Source organism: Nuphar pumila, chromosome 5, assembly GCF_984573655.1.
Source record: "Nuphar pumila chromosome 5, dmNupPumi1.hap1.1, whole genome shotgun sequence".
NCBI lineage: Eukaryota > Viridiplantae > Streptophyta > Magnoliopsida > Nymphaeales > Nymphaeaceae > Nuphar > Nuphar pumila.
In genome coordinates this window covers 106,778,120-106,796,599 of record NC_143253.1, presented here as the reverse complement: position 1 = coordinate 106,796,599, position 18,480 = coordinate 106,778,120, and the positions used below count along the sequence as shown (strand labels likewise).

Genomic DNA, 18,480 nt, shown 5'->3' with positions numbered 1-18,480 from the left:
TTACTTCTTTTCCTTCGCTTAGAGGTATAACCTGCTCACACTTCTCATCAAATGCAACATGTAAAGATTCTTCAATGCAAGATGTCCTTTTATTAAAAACATGATAAGCTTTACTTCTAGAAGAATATCTAAAAAATATTGATTCATCTAATTTTGAATCAAACTTATCAAGATTATCTTTGATATTTAACAAGAAACATTTACTACCAAAATTTTTTAAATATGAGATCTTTGGTATACAATCATAATACAATTCAAAACATGTTTTATGTAAGATTGGTCGAATAAGAACACAGTTTAAAACATAACATGTTGTATTTATTGTTTCAGCCCAAAAGTATTTTGGTAAATTTTTATCTTAAAGCATGGTTCTAGCACATTCTTGCAAAGTTCTATTCTTTCTTTCAACAAGTCCATGTTGTGGAGCCGCTCTAGGAAAAAAAAAGTTGTGAGATATACCATGTAAATCACAATACTTTAGAAAAGATTCATTTTCAAATTCACCACCATGATCACTACGAATTTTAATAATAGATATAGATTTTTCATTTGTAATTCTTCTACAAAGTTTGGAAAATTCAGAAAAAACATCATTTTTGCTTTTTAGAAAAATCACCCATATAAATCGAGAATAATCATCTACTATAACAAAAGCATACTTGCTACCATTCAAACTTTGAATTCTAGATGGTCCAAATAGATCTAAATGTAAAAGTTCAAGAGGATGTTTTGTTGAAACTATATTTTTTGCTTTAAAAGAACTCTTGATTTGTTTACCCATTTGGCAAGCATCACATAAGTGATCCTTTTTATATGGTATTTTAGGTAGACCTCTAACAAGATCATTCTTGGATAACTTGGAAATAATTTTAAAGTTAACATGTTCAAGTCTCTTGTGCCATAACCATTGAATTTTATTTGAAACAATAAGACATTTTTCCATTAAAAGTGGGTAACTCATCTAGATAAAGTTCATGCACATTGTTCCTTCTTTTACTTTTAAAAATGATCTTTTTAGATTGAAAATCAGAAATTAAGCATAAATCATGTTCAAAAGAAACAAGAAAACCTTTATCACATAATTGACTAATGGATAATAAATTATGCATTAAACCATCTACTAAAAGAACATTTTCTATCAAGAGAAATTTTGGATTACCAATGTTACCGATACCGATTACTTTTCCTTTGTTATTGTCACCAAAGGTGACAGTTCCTCCATCCTTACTTTGGAGGGTGGAAAATAACCCTGGCCTTTCAATCATATGTTTGGAACAACCGCTGTCCAATATCCATTTGCTTCTTATTTTGTGTACCTACAACAACATTAGAAGACAAAGCATTTGACCCCTTTCTATTTTTGGGTCCATGAGAGTTAGTCTTAGGAACTCATATCCATTTGGATTTTGGTTTTCTTTGATAATAAATATTCTTTCTATAAAAAAAATTAGCATTTCTAGAGTAATTATGTATAGGCTTATAAGCATTATAAGTTCCATGATTAGATGCATTTCTATTATAACTAGAAAATTTAGTTCTTTGAACAAATGGTTGAGAATATTGTCTTTGATTCTTCACCACATAGTTTGGTCTATTTTGAGTATCAAAGAAGCTATATCCCAATCTGGTTTTATTAACCGAGCATCTTTGAGAACCAAGAAGTCTTTCTAGATTCTCTTGTCCATTTATGAATTCTGTCACTATAGAAAGAAGATCATTTGATTTTTCTTTTAGACTAGTTATTTCTTTTTGTAAGAGATTGGTTCTAATTCTAATTTCTTTTATCGCAAATGCTTGACAAGAGTTTTCCTTCTTGAGATCTTCTATCTCTTGATGTAACACTTTGTTTTAAGAGTCAAGAGTTGAATTTTTAGTTTTTAACTCTTTGTTTTTAGAACTTAGACTCTTAAATTTAGCATATAAATCATTGAATGCTTCTAATAAATCATCATACTCAAATTGACTTACCAAGTCTTCTTGTGCTACAAAGCACATGTTGGCAACTTTTTCATTTGATTCTTCATCGGAAGAGGAGTCACTATCATTCCAACATGCTTGAAATGCCTTTTTCTTTTTGAATTGATCCTTGATCTTGATTTTGAGAAGAGGACAATCTTTCTTGATGTGTCCTGCCTTTTTGCAGTTAAAGCACTTGACTTTATTTGGATTGAAAGAATCCGCTTTCTTTACCTTTCTTTGAAATCTTCCATTTTTGATAAATCTTTTGAATTGCCTTGTGATGAGGGCAATATCTTCATCTTCATCTTCTTCTGAATTTTCAGAGTCAGAAGTAGCCTTAAAAGCAAGAGATTTCTTCTTGGGTTCTTCTTCTTGTTTGTCTTGAAGTTGGACTTCATATGTCATTAAGTTACCAACCAAATCTTTAAGAGTGAGAGTGTTTAAATCATTTGCTTCCTCAATAGTTGTGGTTTTTCTCTCTCATTCAAGAGTTAAACATCTTAGGATTCTTCTGACTAAATCCACTTGTGAATATTCTTTTCTAAAGAATTTTAGGGTGTTAGTGATATCGGTCATTCTTGTTACCATGTCCGATATAGATTCATTTTGCTTTATTTTAAACAATTCAAATTTATAAACTAAAGAAGCAATTTTAGATTCCTTTACCTTTGACGTACCTTCGTGAGTCACAAGAAGAGTATGCCAGATTTCATTTGCTGTAGAGCATTTAGAGATACGATTGAACTCTATCTTGTCAATAACACAATACAATGCATTCATAGCTTTGCAGGAAGTGAAGCAATCTTCTTTTCTTCATCGGTCCATTGACTGAAATCAGTTGATGGCATTTAGTACTTTTCTGAAACAACTCTCCAAATTTCGAGATCCATGGATTGTAAGAATATTGTCATTCTCACTTTCCAGTATCCATAGTTTGTTCCGTCGAAGAGAGGAGGACGAACAGAGGAGCATCCTTCTTTGTGCTGAGATAATGTTGTTGCCATGCTAGATGATGGTAAGATCAAAATATAGCTAACCTGCTCTGATACCAAATGAAAGTGCAGTAGGATCGAGGCAACGAGCACTAGAGGGGGGGTGAATAGTGCTTTTAAATATCGTCTTCAGAATTTTGACGGATTTTGAAATTCACAAAGCAATCACACAAAGAACACAAAAATTTATCCTAGTTCGGTCTTTCTCGACCTACATCCAGTCCCCAAGCAAAACTAGCTTGAGATTTTCACTATCAACCTTGTGTAACTACATGATCATACAGATCAAATCTGGTCCCACTTTCAGTAACACACCTACTGAAAGCAAACAACTCCTTTAAACCAAGGAGTCCTTCCTTTTACAGAAAAATGAAATAAGTAACAACTTACAAAACAACCTATGAGCCCTTCTTATGAATGCAAATGAGATGCAATTGGCTTTTGAGGTTGTTGAAATACTCTACTCACGAATTCACTGTCTCTCAAAGAAATTTGAGTGAAAAGCTGAAGTGAAAAGTATCAAGTGAGTGAGAAAATGAATATGAGTGAAAAGCAAAGAGTAATTCAATGTAATTGCATTCAATTTGATGTTTTTGAATGTAGAATGCACTCATATTTATAGTTGAAAGATTCCATATGTTGAGGATATGAAAGGGTGTCAAAACAATCCATTTTGAACGATCAAAATGTTTGAAAAATGAAAAGACACGCCTTTTAAAAGTTTCATGAAAAATGGCAAAATTAATTGACTAGAAGAGTAGTTAGTCGACTGATAATTAACTATTAGTAGACTGACAGTTATCGTCGGTTGACTAATGTGTTTATCAAGTCGTTTGAAAATCTGAAGTTTTGAAACTTAGTCGACTAGAGAAAAAATTAGTCGACTGATAATATCATCAGCAGACTGAAAAACCTTTTAGTTGATTGCTGCTAAATTTTTCTGAAACTACATGTTCTGTCCGGTCGACTGATAAAATCATTAGTTGACTACTGCTAAATTTTCAGAAAACAGACATTCTGTCTGGTCGACTGATAAAACCTTCGGTCGACTAATTTGACAAAAATGATATTTTGTTTAGAAAATTTGGCGCGAAAGAATTAGTCGACTGGTGAGTCTATTGGTCGACTAATAAACACAAAAAATTAAATAAAGAGTTTTCTAAAAAGATTTTCATGAATGGTTCTTTTAGAAAAGTTTTTCTAAAGACTTTTTAGGTGAAATGCAACCGAAATATGCACTCTAAGTAAGGCTCTTACAAGAATCTAAGACTTTTAATGAATTTTATATTTGCACACTAGTCTTCAAAGATTCTTCATCGAATTCTTCAATTCTTGTCATCTTTCTTCATTGCCTTAGTTGAAATGCAGTTGATTCACTTGTTAATCATCAAAACCTTGTACTTGAAGTATCATGTACGACTTCATTGTCGTAACACACACCGCTTGTCTGGTAGGAGCATCTAGTGCATGCCACCTTATGTTGGGACATTGCAGGTTCAAAACCCAATGGTATAGTTATATAACTGGTAAGGGTCTGCCTAACCCTACCTTTCAAAAAAAATATTGGGGCTCAGATCGTATTAGGTGATATGCTAAAATTATAGTATTAGCATGTCAGACTTGTCCTAAATGTTTGATGGGTGAGAATTAAAAGGGTCAATTAGTATATGGAGTTAGATATGGTTGTTGGACACAGATCATGCCATTCATCGACATTATGTGTAATGCCTATAATTTTTTTATATTTATTTAATGAATAAAGATGAATTTTATATTTCAATTATGGGTTGAATTTAATTTTAATTTTTAGTTAATTAAAATTTAAATTTAAATATGAATTTCAAGTTAATTTTAATCTTAATTTGATTTAAATTTTATTTGAGATTTAATTTCAGTTTGAGTTGAATTTTATTTGAAATTTAATTTTAATTTGAGTTTCAATTGAAATTGAATTTTAAATTATTCAAATGTGAATTTGAATTTGGAGCTTATTTGAATTTTAATTTTATTAAATATGAATTTGGATTTAATTAAATGTGAATCCGAATTTGAAACTTAATTGAATTTGGATATGGAATTTAATTGAATTTGGATTTGAATTGGATAAGGGTTTAACATAAATAGAATTTGGACCTAATTTTGATTCTAAATTTAATTTAGAAATTTATTAGGATTTTGAATTAGGAATTTAAATTAATTAGTTAAGCAAGTAGGACCCCCCATCCTACTTATCAAGGGGTTCCTACTTTCTTAGCCCCTAAGTTTATATTTAATTAAAGTCAAGTTACCTAATTAGTTTCCTCGTTCAAATACAAGATAATGACTAAGATATTTAAAAGTGTTCTATTACCCTAGAAACCCAATTTGGATTAAGATTTTGGAATTAGGTAATTAATAGAGTTAAATAAATAGTTTATTTCCATAGGGTGAGACACCCTCGCCCCCCCCCCCCCCCTTTTGTGGGCCCCTCTTAGTTGACTAAGATCTTTACTTTGGTTAAAGTCAAAGTAGTAAATTAAGTTTTCTATTTCCTATGTAAGCCTAAGTTAGTTAAAATATTTTAAAGTTTTCAATCAGTTTAAAATTTTAATTTAGCATAGATTTTTTAGGAGTATGCAAATAGGTAACTTAAGGAAAAAGTTTGAGAGGATTTCTTTATGAGATTAAAAAAAATTATAAGCATGTTATAAAAGTGGACCCCCCTCACGCGCCCCCATATTGAGCCTTCTTTTTTCCTCATTGTCTCTCTAATTTTCTCTCTCCTTTCTTTCATCTTTCTCTCTATCACATGCCTATTAGATGTGGCTAGAGGTCTTGATATTGGTGAAGTTGTTCTTTTATTGGTGGTGCAGCCAAGAGAAGAAAGGTAGTCATGAAGAAAAAAAGACCCACTAGTCTACGATTTTTTTTTCAGTTTTGGTTTTGATTTTCAGCTTTCGAGGTAGGTTCTTACTATGGGTATATAGATGATGCTAAGAAGTATGATCATGCTAGGATATAATTCTCAGATGCATATATATATATATATGCCATGTTTAAGATAGGGACTGATTTTATACAATCCATGAAAGATTAGGATCCCTAAAACTACTGTTACGAAAAATATTTTTGGGAGTTGTAGCATAAATCAAATGCTCTTTTGAAAAATCTTTTTACATGAATTTTGATCTATGATTTGTGTTAAATTAATTCATGTATAATATGTATTAAATTAGGTCCATATTAGATCTATAATTATTAGTTCAATATTGATTTGAAATCCAAGAATATGATTTATTTATGGAAAACCAGTTTGTTTTTAGAAAATCATGTTTTCCTATGTAAATGCATGAGATCTTGCATTTGATTCGTATTATAAGTTTGATCTCTGTGATTTCAGTATCCTTAGATCTGTACACATCTGTGTATAAGGTATTTATATTAAAATCAAATCATGAAATGCATGAATATAATGCTTTTTTTAATGAAAAACATGGAATTTTTCATGTATTTATTAAAAATGCATTTTGTTATGTGAATTTTATTCTGACCAGTCTGAAAGATATTCATGGTTCTCCAAAATGGTGAACACAAATATTCTGAAATTTTAGAGGGATATTCCAAACATGTAGGATCAGTCCTAAAAAAATTGGGTTTATTTGATGTTCGGATTATGAAGAACACATATTTTTGCTGATTTTAATTCTCCCAATTTGTTTAACACTTATGGCCAATATTGTTATGTGTGTTAGTTTATATAATGAAGAATACACAATAAAAATCTTATTCACAAATTCATTACAGTTTAGGAATTAAAAATCATGAACATTTATACTAAATTTTGAAACACAACTTGTCCAAGAATAGGAACATACTATAGTGCATGAATTTTAATTCTCAATTGGGATGAAGTTTAGACTTGATTTCTTTTGAAAATTGTGTCAGACACACACAACTAACTATAGTAAAATTTATAGAATTTAATTTAGTCTATAAATTTATTGGTTGATGGTTCTTCTGTAAATCCGAACCGGATAGGTCTGTTCTATGAACAGAAAACCAGTTTCAGTAAAAAATTTATTTCGCTCTGATCTAGAATAAGATTGGATCTAGGTTTTTGCCTATAGATAGCTAACACATCTTTTCATTTACTGTAAAAATTTTAAATATAAATTCATTATATTCAGGTCGTTACAAAATTTATACTGACTAATAAATTTTGCCCATGTAGTTTCGAGTTGAAACTCTTATTTGCATACATGTTATGGTTCAAAAAATGGACTAGTTGAACATGTATGAGTCTCAGAGTTGAACTTGATAGACATATACACCATTAGAGCATAGTGTGTGGACTTAATGAGGCTATATAATTGTGCCTTTATTTGGAATCATGTGTTGATCTATATGTTGTAAAAATCTTTTATAATATTAAAATGAATTGCATGTTTGATTAATTAATGTGCTTGTGTGGTGACATGATATGCAACATGATATGACTTACAACATAAGCTTAAAATAAACAATTTGATGTCATAGTATGCATCATAATGATATATGTTGATGTTATGTGTTATGAGACATGATATGCATGTTTGCACAAATGAGCACTCATAAATGAGCTCATGGTTCAAAAAATCGATTTAGTGCTACTAGAGCACAAATTTAATATATTGTATATGCTTATGATTATTGTGTTGTAAGACATGAAAATGCATGCATATACATGCTGATGAACAATTATGTAATTCAAAGAATCAAGGTGGTGTCATATGTGCACAAAATAATGTACGTTTGATATGTAATTTTTAATGTCAATATGAGTATGTCATATGTTGTATTTATGTATATAATTATGAAAATTGTATGTATGCTTTGTTCATGAGTGCATGTTGAGCATTAGTTAAAAAAAAATTGGGACATACTAAATGAAATGAGTTATCCAAGTGAATAAGTTGTATTGGCCTTTAGCCTTAATAAAGATAACCCTAATTTGGGGGATTCTGGGTAACCTCGCAATGGTATATGTTTTTTAAAATCCCAGGTCTACCTTAGAGAGGGTAGGTAGTACAATCTCTATGTGACCAGGTAATATGCTTAGTGAGACTATTGCTGCATCGCGACTCACCTGGTCTTTGGTTCGCAGGTGGTAAAAGGTTGGATTACCAATTTTGTCCTAAGTGGTAGATTCATATCTTCTGCAAAAGTATTAGGATGCATTATGTCTACCACTACTAGTGAGGTCTTTCTCGATCCTTATATCGCCCTCAGTGGATCTGCTTCAATAAGTCACTTGTGAGAATTGAAGATCTATAGCATAATAAACACCTGAGTAGTCTTTTCTGATGTGATGTTTTGTCTTGTATGTGCCCACGGGAGTGGTAAAAAGATAACAAAAATCTTATAGTTGAATACTTTTACTCTATGAAAACTTGTGTGAAAATATGCCCTAATAATTTAGATGCATGTTCATGAATTTATTCTTATTCTGTGACATATTACATGAAAGTATTAGTTGTGTATGTTTAGTTTAATGTCTTGTATTGATTATATACATGATATATGTTCTTAATGATGTTCAATGTCATGTATTATTAATTTCGTATATGCATGCATGGTTATTGTGTTTTCTACTATGACTTGGTTAAAGTTTGACTTTTTATATTTTATACACACAGATAATGAGTGAATGAGTTGGAGCAGTTGCAAGATGTTGCGGGAGTGTCATAAGAACCAACTATTTGAATCAGAGAGACTTTGTTTTGATTAATTAATTACTAAATTTAAGACTGATTGTATGACTAATTCATTTATTTAATGAATATTTTAAATTGTTTTATAAATGAATGGTGATGTATTTAAATACATGTAACCCACTTAAAGTTTTTATCCAAATCAAGATAAATGTTTTTTGTTGTATTTTCAAATTTTTTTGATAAATGGTTCTTGTCTTTGGTATCACTTTCTCAAACTCAGTTCTAGTAGGCTAATACACGTTGGCGCTAGTGCTTAAGTGCCCCCCTAGTGCTTAATCTAGTTGGAGTAATGACATTGATAAGGCCTTACATAAAAAAAATTATGTATTTTCGGGTGATAAAATTTAGGGTGTTACATTATGGACTGAACTTGATGATGCTTGTCACATGGCGAGCATCATTTAGGTTTAATGATGTTCCTCAACATCGTGAAGAAAGTAAGGACGAGACCCAACGATCTCTTCCTGCTCTTTCGACGAGCACAAGGAGGCCCCAACAAGCTCAATGGTGCTCACATACATTGGTGTGTAGGAGGGGTCAGAAGGGGTGGTGGGGGGGTGGGGGGGCTAGTGGAAGTGTGATTCTCACCAGCAGGATCAAAAAGGCGCCCCAACAAGTACAACATGGCTGAGGAAGGCAATAGAGGGGTCATGTCGTCGATGAAGAATAGACAACTGAAACAACCACACAAGGTCCTATCATCAGTGAAGAACATCAACGAGGGTGGCATCGATAGAGGAAGGCCCTTAGGGTTGGCCCTGCGAGCATAGGGCAGCCTCAGAGAGAAAGATTGCCTCCTCGTCGGCTCGTCGGACACCAGCAAGACCCTCCTTGTCCGGGCGATCACCCACAAGGTCGGCATCGACGTTCCCTTCAAAGTTTTTTTTAATGCAAGACCCTATTGCGCAACATCCATTTTTTTTAACGCGATAACATTAACGACCTAAAATGCCTAACCTTAAACTATGCTCACCATGTGGCGAGCATCGCAGATCAACCGTGACAAATGGCTTAATCTATGTCCATGGTTATACGAAGAGCATGACTTTCTTATGGTGGGTACAATCGACCTGACATCATCTCAAAGTTGGATCCCAATATAAACTCATCAAGTTCAAACTAGGTCCAACTTATTGAGACCCTACCCGACTCACCATGGGCCAAGTTTGGGCCAAGGTTTTAGGCTCGGGCATGTTAGGTACCGGGCCAAAACCTGGCCCGTTATATATGTGGATCGACCTAATGGGCCTGAGTTATTTATTACAAAAACAACTACGCCTTCATCCCAAAACAATTGGGGTTGGCGATATGAACCAAAAAAGAAAACCATTCTGAGTCTTCCACATGAATCCTTCTCCTCCAATCATTTCTATCCAATGCCATGTCCTCAGTGAGGTTCAAAGCATTCATATCCTTTCCTATCATCTTCATCCAAGTCTTCTTAGGCCTACGCTGACCTCTTTTAACTAATATATTTTCCCATTTCTCCATCCTTCTAACTGGAGCATCATTAGGCCTTCACCGAATATGTCCAAACCACCGTAAACGATTCTCTCTCATCTTATTTTTAATGGATGCAACGCCTACCTTCTTACGTACCTTCTCGTTTCGAATCTTATCTTTTATTGTATTTTCACACATCCATCTAAGCATACGCATCTCTGCTACACTCATTTTTTGAATATGATGTCTCTTGGCAGCCCAACATTCCGTACCATGTAGTAAAGCGGGCCTAATTGTCGTCCTATAAATTTTTTTTTCAACCGCAATGGCATTCTACGATCGCACAACACTTCAGTTGCACTTTTTCATTTCATCCACCCAACCTTTATCCTATGATTTACATCTCCATCAATTTCTCCATACTTTTGAATGATAGATCCCAAATATTTGAAACAGTTATCCACCGATATTTCTTTCTCACCAAGCTTCACTACACTCCCATCACTACTTCGTTGCTTACTAAACCGAGATTTCATATATTTTGTCTTACTCTTACTCAACTTAAAACCTCTTGCTTCCAATGTCTGTCTCCATAATTCTAACTTAGCATTAACCCTAACTTTAGACTCATCAATCAAAACAATATCATCAGCAAACAACATACACGATGGCACATTTTCTTAAATTGATCTCGTAAACTCATTCATCACTATAGCAAATAGGAAAGGGTTTAATGCAGATCCTTGATGTAACCCAACCGTTATAGGAAAATTGGTTGTCACCCCTCCACAAGTGCGGATATTGGTTACTACTACTTCGTACATATCTTTAATTATACTAGTGTACTTGAGAGAAACACCTTTTTTCATCATTGTCCACCAGAGAACATCTCTAGATACTCTACGTATGCCTTCTCCAAATCAATAAAAACCATATCCAAATCTTTGTTCCTCTCTTTATATCTCTCAATAAGTTGTCTAAGAAGATGTATAACTTCCATAGTTGATCTTATAGGTATAAAACCAAATTGATTCTCCGATATCATGACAACCTTCCTCAACCTATACTCAATCACCCTTTCCCAAAGTTTCATAGTATGACTCATGAGTTTTATACCATGATAGTTTGTGCAATCTTGTATTTCACCCTTATTCTTATATAGAGGCACCAAAGTACTCTTCCTTCACTCATTAGGCATCTTATTTGTCCGCCAAATCTTGTTAAAAAAAATTTGTCAATCATTCTAAACCTTTCTCACCCAAGCATTTCCAAGCCTCGATAGGTATACCATCTGGGCCTGAGTTATTTATTAAATTTTAATAATATAAAAAATAAAAAACAAACTATTGCATAGTAACATTGTAACTATTACTATTTACCTAATTAGTTGAATCTTCGGCCCAAGCTGCACTTAAAGCTGGGCGAGCTGAGCACTAAACGGGCCCGGCTAGCCGGATGCCCACCCTTACTCCTTGGTGGTATGACATCGTAACAGCCCAATGCATTCATGTATTCCATTGATTGTGCAAACAGTAGGGCCCACGAGAATGACACTAATATATCATCATCATTAGGGACCTCCTCTTCCTGTCCTTGATCGGTAAGATCGAGGGTGAACAGGTAGGCATGGCAGTGGACCAGGGGAAAGCGGGGCCCGCTCCGCCTCGCCCCGTTTGGACCGGGGATGAAGGGTATGAAACGGGGATGGAGGCGGGGGTGGAGGATAAAATCCATCCCCGCCGCGGAGGCGGGGCGGGGGTGGACGTGCACTTTTCCCTGCCCCGCCCCGTCCCCGCCACGATCCTCGCCTAATCCCCGCCCCAACCCCGCCCCGACCACTTTTCCCCGCAATATCCCCGCCCCGCCCCGCCTCATCCCCGTTTGGACTGGGGATGAAGGGTATGAAACGGGGATGGAGGCGGGGGTGGAGGATAAAATTTTGAGGCGGGGCGGGGGTGAAAACCTTGTCCCCCGCCCCGCTGCCATCCCTACCGTTTTGGAGCGTGGTCTCTACTCTCTGTGGTCTGGACTCTGAAGCGTGGAGGTCAAAAGTCAAAAACACACGGAAAAATCATTTTCGTCCGAGATAAAATTTTGTAGGGGTAGCATGGTCATTCAGTGTCAGATAAATTGCCGCCACGCGTTTCTCTGGCAACGACACACTTTCGCCCCCAAAACCGTTGGCGAGGATGGGAGCGGGAGTGGCTCAAATTTTGAGCTTCCCGGCCATTCGAGCGATCGGAGATCGCCGGACTCGCCGGACTCGCCGTAATCGCCGGAGATTCTTTGTTCAGGAGAAAATTCCGGCCGTCAATCTTTTCTGCCGCTTCGGATTTACGGAGAAACCAGCGGAGATTAGCGGATTGCGCTTGCGTCGACAGATTTGCAGAGTCGCCGAAGGGCCGAACCCGGTAGTCGATTCTTCGTTTCTTCTGTCGATCCAAATCTCTGGTTGTTTATTTTTCTTTTTTCTGTCATTGATTCATGCTGCATTATTTTTCTTAGGTTAATTTATTTCCTTGTGAATTGTTGATTACTATTATTAGTATCGTTACTTTTTGAGTTTTGTGTGTTTAGTTTGATTATTTCAGATTCTCATCTCATCCTATTTAGATTTTAGGGTTTTTAATTAGGTTATATGTACTAAAATTCAACTACATTTCCAATTCTCGAAATGAAGCATGAACTAATTCGGGCTGTGTGTGTGTGCGTGCGTGTGCGCGTGCGTGCACCGTGCACGCCCATGCACATGCTTCCCTACATGCTTGTGTATGCATATTTTGAAATATGATTAATAATTCCTTTTGTCACTAATGATTGATAGGTCTATTTTTTGTAAATGCTGATTGAATTAGCTGCGATCGGTAGATGATCTACTCATATAGTTTCCATTTGATTTCTGACACATAACAAGCTTGATACTGAGGAGTTTTGATGATCAACTGTTCTATCTGCGTAATATCTCATAACAACATGCTCCCGGAAGGCTAAAATGCGTTTTAGAAGAGGCATTGAATAGTTTTATTTTTCATCTTGAGATACTTGGTGCCTGTATGTTTAATAAATGATAATCAAGCATACTGTCTGCAAAATGTATCACAAAATATATCATAGTGACATGCTCCTGGAATGCTATTTATTTTTACTTTCAGTCAGAAGTGAGTGGTAATCATGATACATGGAATTCAACTCTAGCGAAGGTCTTAACATGTGTGCAACCAATTTTGGATTTTGCCATAACAAACTTCCTTCCAATAGGTATGCCTTCTTCCTAACATTAGTGGCATACTTCTTATTCACTTTTCAAGTTTTAAACGTATTTGCTTTCTATAATGTTCTTAATTGAAATTAATGTAAACACACTTATATATCATATAGCTTCCCTTGTTATTGCTGTTTATTTATTTTTTTATTTTATGCTCATCTGTGTGCTGTTACATAAAGTTTCAGTTTAGTGTATGATGTTGTAAAAAGAATGGTGCTCATGATTTTGCTCCACTACTTCATTTGTACTGTGTCTGACCATGACATGAGGAATGGCTTGATGTTGTAGACATGCAATATCCAATCGTATAATTGTTTGCATATATACACGTATATAAAGGCTTATCTAACATTAAACTAATTATATTTAATGTTAGCTGCAGTCAACTGATTGAAATGACCAAAACATCTTAGAAGCTATGTCACATGGATAATGGTATGGGTGTGGGTAAGGGGAGTACAAGATAGGAAGTTCTAACATTGTGGGCATGGGGATACGACTATAGCAAAGCAAATAAGATAAACCAGCTTTTACCAACAAGACTGAATGTCTTGATATCTGTGTGAATGAATACACTCATGAAGAACAAGATTCAAGAGATGGAAAAGATCAATGCAAGTGCAATTGATATGGAGAAAATAAATTTTGAGGAAGTAGATGTAGAAGGTGGAGCAGTCGATAAAATTGAAGATAAAGATGATGCACAAAGTGAGGAAGCGATGAAGATGACTCGGACTCTTATGATGATGATTCTAATGATGCTTGATCTTTTGTTTTTTTTCCCTCATTTTGTGTTGGAGACTATGATAATGTTAAGAAAGAACCTTGCAAGGCATTATGAACTTGGAATTTTGTTCTTTACTATTAAGTATTAAATGTTAATGACTTTGATATTTAGGCTTTATAGATTAATTTGTGTGTTGTGTTGGTTGTGCTTGTTACTTTAGTTTTTAGCTAATTGTTAATTAAAAGTCTTTCATGTTGTAGCTTGTTTATATTTCATTTTCTTTGTGATTTGCTACTATTTAGGTAATATTTGTGATTTGCAATTTCCAAAATATCTAGCCCAATGCAGCATTTAAGATAAAAAATTTCCTTCATATTTAGGCTGTCTATCATGTTATGGCTTCTTTGCTTAACATATATGTTTAATTATTTTTCTCTATTTTCCTATTTTTTATTTTATTTTTTAAGTTCCAAGGTTTCCTGAGATTTATTGAAAAACCTATAATATCCGTGGATTTTGCTGCATCAATACTGATATTTGTGACCATGATCTGGTGAGCAATCTGCCTAAATCTGATCATCTTGGAAATCTACTGGGGTCGCAAACTTTGTGAGGCCGATCCTACCCTATCCAATTTTATTAACACTCCTGTCCACAAAGCTAAAGAAATGACACCTTGTTCCGTCACTTGTGATGTATACTGTTACTCCTTATCAATGAGGATGTAGATTAATGGTTTATTTCTATCTCAAGTCTTTGCTTTTTTTGCCTTCTAATTACATGCATTACAACTTTAAGAGCTAAATTTGTAATCAGTTTGATTCATTTATTATTTATTCTTTTGCATGGAACAACTTTTTTAGCTGTTTCATGACTTAAAAATTTCATGAAAAAGGAATTCTTGCATGCAGCTCTCATCAGTGGTGTTTCTCTGGGCCTGGCCAATCCTAATCTTGGGTGTCTTGCACACAAATATTCTTTGTCAAAATGTAGTAGCTTTGGCATATTTTTTATATCTGGTAAGTGTTCTAAGACGAGAATTTTGCTTGGTTTCATCTTATCTTTCTGCTAATCCAGTTCTTTGTAATGCTATGTTGCATTATCAGGACTGATGTTGCGGGGTACAGAAATAACTGCAGCTAAAGAAGCCTGGCCTGCAGGAATGTTCGGATTAGTATGTCAAAAGTTTCTTGTAAATTTTACATTCATGGATTCTACAATGTCCATCATTCTTTTACTTGATTGGTATCAATTTCTTCTATACATAACCACATTGTTTTGCTTTTACTGATTACTTTGTTTATTGATCATGCATCCACAGTTGTTTTAATTGTTTTATTTCTGCACTTCACCAAGAGTGGATGATAGATGACCATGCAGTTCTTTGTATTACTTTTGAATGAATGCTGTTGGTGTGGTTGCAGCTGGCAATATTTTATTCAGATCACATTACGGATGATCTTTGTTCTTTATTGAAACCTTGGAATTATCATGGAAACCCTTGTTGAATTTAAGAAGATTGTTGATATGATATAATGAAACTAGCATCAGACTGTCAATCTTGGAGTTCTGTTATTACCAGATAAAGTTTCATAATCTAATAGGCCTAATATGGACTCCTTTTTATGTGTATTTTTTCACATTTGAGTGGTATTGAAATGATAAAGAATCTGATGCATATGTAGTTATGCCATTTTTTTGGGTTGAGTTTTTGCCTATTCTGTTGTTAATAGGAATATGGTGATCAATGAATACAAGAATGACACCAGTGTTATTAAAAACGTGCTTCAAGGCGAGGGCCTTTGTGCCTTGAGGTGCAGCATAAAAGTGCAAATGCCCTGAGACATACGCCTCATACGCTTTGAGGCGTACACCTTGGGCCGAGGCGCACCTCAAGGTGAGGTGTACGCGCCTCAAGTTTTTGGTCAAATGGGGTCAAAGCCCCCATTTGACAAAAAAATAGGGTTAATATATTAGGGCCCCCGACCCTAATTAGGGTCGGGGCCCCTCATTCTCTCGCTTGTCTCTCTGCTCTCTCACTCACTCGCTCGTCTCTCTGCTCTCTCCCACCTCTTTGCTCATCTCTCACTCACTCACTCGTCTCCCACCTCTCTGTTCATCTCTCACTCGCTCGTCTCCCACCTCTCTTTGTCTCGGTCTCTCCCACCTCTCTAGTCAGTTAGCCTAACCCCAACTTGCCTTTCGAAATAAGAAGAAGAAGAAAGGTATAAATTTTTGATGATGCATTTATGTTTCTTGCTGATTTTATGTTTTTAACTTGTACCTTGGATAGACTAGTTTTTTCCTTTCCATTTGCTAGTGATAGTGTGTTTGTCCTCTCAGTGGTGTAATTATGGAAGTTAATGCAACTAGTTTACATAAACCTCATCTATGTATTTATTTTTGTATGTATTTTGGGTGGGTTTGGGTTTGGGGTAAGGCTGGTAAATGAATCAAACAACTCATGACTCGGTTTGGTTCGGCTTGTCACGAGATCGGCTCATACAACTGCCGAGCCGAGCCACGAGCAGCTTATTTAGCTCAAATGAGGCAAGCACGAACACAGGGTGTTCAACTTGGGTGAACTCGCAAAGATAAAAAATATATATTTTTCATTGTGATATATATTTTAAGTGTGATATATAAAGATGAGGATGAAAAAAATATATATAAAGAGAATGATACATGAATAATATACATATAAGTCATTGAAGACTTAGATATTGATGATGACGAGACACAAGAAAAGCCTAGGCCCTAATTCATATCATACGGCTATGGCCTATGGGCATATATATATATATATATATTTGGTCTTTCATTTGCACTTGTGAATGCTAACACTCTCATTTTGAAGAGTTTTGGACAAATATATTAACATTTGGTTGTTAATGTTAACATGCATTTTCTAATTATGACATAATGTTGTTAATGCTAATATGCATTTGGTTGTTAATTTTAATTTTTTATTGAATGAATGCTCATATTTTATTTCTTAGATACTTACTTAGATCAAGTTATTGCATTAATGTTACTTTTATATGTTAATCTCATATTTTTTCAGTATTTATTTGAGATTTTTTATTTATGAAAGAATGTAGCAATCCCTAACAAAGATTGTTTCTTCAACACTCACAAAGAGGATTTATGAAACAAAGGCATTTACACAAAAGAGCTCACACTCATACACAATACCCAAAAGAGGGTATACATAAAATGAAGAACAAGATTTCATAAACTTGGGAGAGAATGTAATGAAATATGCGGAAAAGCAAAGAGTGCACTAGGCACTTACAACATCCACTAATGAACAAACAACAAGGGGTAATACCCAAACCCACAAGAGACAACACAAAATATAAATGTCTCTTATTGAAAGAGAGAGAGCTCTCAAGAGTAAGAAATACAAGAGGGGTTCACCCCTATTTATACACAAGAGAAGGAGAGGGGGAGGGCCAAGAGGCCTCAAAAGGAGAGCCACCTAGGGGGCTCCCCATGTAGTCGTTGGGAGCCCCCAACGATCACAAATGTGACCGTTGGGGGCCCCATCGACTACATGGTGGGGCCCCTTTTGTGTGAGCAAAAAACAAAAAACAAAAAATGATTTACAAAAAAATAAAGAGGAAAATAAAATAAGAAAAACAAGTACCCCTATCGGGTACTTGTGAAATGACAAAAATACCCCTATTGGGTATTATATATATATATATATATATATATATATATATATGAATTACATGTATTTTAACACCCTCCCTCAAGCTTTACGGGGATATAACCGAAAGCTTGTTAAGAAGAAACAAAAACCGAGGAGCCGCAAGAGCCTTAGTGAAGAAGTCCGCCAACTGGTACTCTGATGTGACATAAAGTAGTGCTATAGTTCCTCTTAGGTATTCATCCCGAACGTAATGGCAGTCTATCTCAATATGCTTAGTACGCTCATGGAAGGTGTGATTGCTTGCAATATAGATTGCGCTTTTGTTGTCGCAACACATCTTCGAAGGAGTAGAGATGACAATGCCCATATCACTGAGGAGGCTTCTTAGCCACACAAGTTCCATGGTTGTAGTGGCCATAGCACAATATTCTGCTTCTGTCGAGGACAATGATACTTTGTGTTGCTTCTTGCATCTTCACGAAATCATAGTCACCTAAGAAAACACAAAATCCGGTAGTTGAGACCCGGTCATTGGGATTTCCTCCCCAATCTGCATCAGTATAAGCAATTAAATCAAGTGACGAGGCAGAAGAAAGAAAAACTCCCTTAGTTATGGTATTTTTGATATATCTGACAATCCTTAAGACTGCACTCATGTGCACGGTTGTAGGTGCATGTTGAAACTGACTGACAGAGTGGACGAC

At 35.1% G+C, this 18,480-nt stretch overlaps 1 protein-coding gene across 1 annotated transcript in view; it reads left to right on the top strand.

Moving 5' to 3' along the window:
- Positions 1-12,315: 12,315 nt before the first annotated feature.
- LOC149838027 (Sodium Bile acid symporter family) overlaps positions 12,316-18,480 on the top strand; it is a 56,240-nt gene continuing 50,075 nt past the window's right edge. Inside the window, exons 1-4 of the mRNA XM_090008170.1 lie at positions 12,316-12,537; positions 13,279-13,384; positions 15,030-15,137; positions 15,225-15,292. Coding sequence (XP_089864296.1) covers positions 12,316-12,537; positions 13,279-13,384; positions 15,030-15,137; positions 15,225-15,292 — 504 coding nt within the window. The remainder of the gene's footprint in view (positions 12,538-13,278; positions 13,385-15,029; positions 15,138-15,224; positions 15,293-18,480) is intronic.